This window comes from Buceros rhinoceros, unplaced genomic scaffold, assembly GCF_000710305.1.
Source record: "Buceros rhinoceros silvestris isolate BGI_N320 unplaced genomic scaffold, ASM71030v1 scaffold23416, whole genome shotgun sequence".
NCBI lineage: Eukaryota > Metazoa > Chordata > Aves > Bucerotiformes > Bucerotidae > Buceros > Buceros rhinoceros.
The window spans coordinates 4,822-7,998 of NW_010416096.1; the positions used below are offsets into that span (position 1 = coordinate 4,822).

At 56.6% G+C, this 3,177-nt stretch overlaps 1 protein-coding gene across 1 annotated transcript in view; it reads left to right on the forward strand.

Annotated features, from left to right (window-relative positions):
- Positions 1 to 3,177, forward strand: part of PALB2 (partner and localizer of BRCA2) — a gene marked incomplete at both ends in the record, with an annotated part of 8,693 nt that overhangs the window by 4,524 nt on the left and 992 nt on the right. Inside the window, 5 exons of the mRNA XM_010137685.1 lie at positions 1,080 to 1,241; positions 1,726 to 1,811; positions 2,092 to 2,253; positions 2,411 to 2,527; positions 2,858 to 2,945. Coding sequence (XP_010135987.1) covers positions 1,080 to 1,241; positions 1,726 to 1,811; positions 2,092 to 2,253; positions 2,411 to 2,527; positions 2,858 to 2,945 — 615 coding nt within the window. The remainder of the gene's footprint in view (positions 1 to 1,079; positions 1,242 to 1,725; positions 1,812 to 2,091; positions 2,254 to 2,410; positions 2,528 to 2,857; positions 2,946 to 3,177) is intronic.

The window sequence follows — 3,177 nt, forward strand, 5'->3', positions numbered from 1 at the left end:
AGGAGAAGTCTGGCTGGCTGGTGAACGAAACAGATTGGGACTGACCTGGGCAGCTCGGCCTGGTGCAGCTGCTGCCAGCTCAGGCTGCTGGCTGTCTCCTTCAGCTGACGAAGGATTTCAGTGTTTGTTCCTGAATGGTGAACACCTAAACACATGCAAATGTCTTCACAAAGAGACCCACTGCTGTTCTCTTCAGCCCTGGGAAAAATGATCCGGCCCTCGTACCCCTGTTGCCTGCCCTGTGGCTCCTGTGGCCCCTGTCACCATTTCGGCACTAACTAACCCAGTAAGCAGCAGATTCGGGGGGGCCACGGCGCTGCCACGTACACGTGAGGATGTTCACACCCTCCGGGAATGCAGCCTTGATTGCATGTGCCATGGCCAAGGCAAGCCTTGCCCAGGTCTTTGCACAGCGGAGCCACAGGCTCCTGCCCTGCAGCAGTGTCCCCTTGCTGTCCTCTGTCCCGCCACGGGTGGAGGAAGTCTGGCAGGTGAGGGAGCAACATCTGTGGGGAAGCCTGTTGAGTCTGCCAGGCTGGGTCACCTCCAGTGTCCCCAATCCAAAGAGCAAAGCTCTTGTCCAGCAGCCGGCCGGGGTTAGCGTGAGTGCTAACCAGCAGTGCTGGTCCAGCAGTGCTGTGGCCGAGGCTGAAAACCTTTTCACGAGAAGAAGGGAAGGCCCTTGCTCTGTCCAGTGGTAAACTCGCCTTGGCTACAAGTGCCGTTTGTGCCACACGGGAAGCAAGGGCCTGACTGCAGGTAGGTGGCACTGGGGCTTTGCCGTGGCAGCGCCGTGGCAGCCCCGGTCCTGTCCCGGCTCTGGGCTCTGCCCGGGCCCTGTCCTCTCATATGCCAAGGGGTTTTTGTGCAGTGAGCCCAGATACTGGCTGCTCTAAGGGTGAAGCCCACCAGGCTCATTTTCCTCAGTGCTTTGCTGACACTTTACTCAAACATCCTAAGCGTTAAGTTTCCGTGTGACAAGAACTTGAGACTGGAAGTCAAGCATTTCTCCAGCTGAACCTCCAGGTTAGATATCCACGAGTGTCAGAAGAAAACCAGCGCCGTTCTGTTTTGGGCAGGACTGTTCGAGTTCCTGCGCCGTCGACGTGAGCACGGTGTGGTGGGACGCAGCGGGCGGCAGAGAGCTGTGCGTGGTGACCGCCTGCGAGAGCTCCGTCTCCCTGTGGAAGCCGCTGGCCCCTGACCTCTGGGGAAAGGCCCACACTTGGCAGCTCGGAGAGGTACCACACAACCTTTATTTCCAGGGTTTGGGGCAACTCCGTTGTCCTGTGTGTCAGTCCCAAGAGGGGAGGAGCAGTCCTGGGTGCAAGGAGAGTTCTTTAGGTGGCATAAATTTGCCGTTCCATCAGGCAGCAGAGGAGAGTGGTTTGCACCGTGCACGGAGAAGGCCAGGAGCTTGTATGGCCCCGTGGAATTAGCTGCTGGGATTTGGTACTGACCCACTGACCGGTGGCTGCACCACTGGCCTATGCTCTTTCCCCTGATGCTCCCTGGAGACACCTTTTGTCTCTCGTATCCACAGGGCTTGTCTACATAGGTGGACAGTGGAAGGTTCAGCTCCAAGTGTGCTTCCCCAGCAGGATCTGAAAATCAGTTCTGCTCCATTATCATTTTAATGAAACGCTCCAGAAAATGGGAATAATGTCAAAGGGTGAATGGGTGATGCTGAAAGGGTGATGCTGAATTCCTGCTTTGCTGTCCTAGGTCCCTGTAATCCAGCTCGTTCCTCTGCCAGACACGTGCAACCTCGTGTGTATCGCCCTGGGAGAGCTGGAGATCACAGAAATAAGGTTTTGTACTGATTCCTTCCTGGTGCCTTACACCCCGAAGAGCTGCAGCTTAACTCTCTTCTCCTGTAGTGGTCAAAATTACCTCTTTCTGTGGGTCACTTTCTCAGTTGCTCTAACAGTTAGAAAATACGGAAGGGATTTCTAAAACCCGACTATAAATCCTGGCTGTTGGCCCCTCCGGGTGATAGGCTGTTAAATGTGGGTTGTTTCTATGTGCCGTGGACATGGAACCATGTGGAACCATGCTTCTGTCGTCAGCCGTGCTTTTCCCTTCATTTAGGCTCCTGCTTTGCTCTTCTGAGCACGGCTCGTTCAGGCAGTTGCTGGTGAAAACGGGGACGATAGAAGCTGTCCTTGGGCTGAAGGACAGGAGGCTGGTCAGCAGCAGCAGGGCCCTGCAGGAGCAGCAGGTGGAAGTCATGTGGCTTTCAGAGACAGGAGGGTGAGTCCGCTGGCTTTGGGGCGTCCTGGAGTGGCAGGTGGTGGAGAAGTGAGGGAACACGTAGAAAAGTGTCAGCTTCCTCCTCCTGGAGCTGTGCTGAGTACAGAACACATCGCTGGGGCTGCTGCCTTCTCTCACCTGCTCGTCTGCTGCTCAGGAGCAAGGACAGACAGACGCTGATGCCTCCTGAAGAAAGCGTTCTCGCTTTCGCTGAAGTCGAAGGGATGAGGGACGCCCTGGTTGGCACCACCGCCCTGAACAGCGTCGTCGTTTGGTCAGTGCTCCCTCCGCAGGGATGGGTTCCGTGGCAGTGGCTGCTCAGTTGCTGTGTGCAGGGGGGGGCTGGGAGCGGGTCTGCCTGCGAGGCTGTAACGGTCAGTCTGACTCTGGCTGCGGTGCAGTCGGGTGGACGGGGAACGAACCGTGCTGCTGAAATTCCTCTCGCTTTTGCATCGTGTCCGTGACATCTCTTCCATGGCTTCTTGTCTTGGTTCGGTGTATACGGAACCCAGGCTGCACCTGCCTCGTGTAGCAGTGTTCCTGTGGGTAGAAAATAGAGGTGGAGGAGGGAAACGCAGCCAGACCCTGTGTTTCCCTGCTGCAGGAATCTGAGGACAGGCCAGCTCCTGAGGAAGATGCACGTTGGTTATTCCTACCCGGCCTCCGTCTGCCACCGAGCCTACTCCGACTCTGTAGGTACCTGAGCCACAGCTAACGCGTGGGCTGCGCTGACCAACCGTGTGGGGACATGGAGGACGGGGGTTTCTAGAGGGGTTAAATACCAGCTCTGCTCAGATACTCCAAAGATATCTCGGAGACAAATGGGTTAACTATGGGGAATAAGCCACAGTGGCTACCTCGAGCCCGTTGCTTTCTGCAGATGCGTTTCATTCGTCCACGGGTGCTCCCAGGCCGCAGCATCTC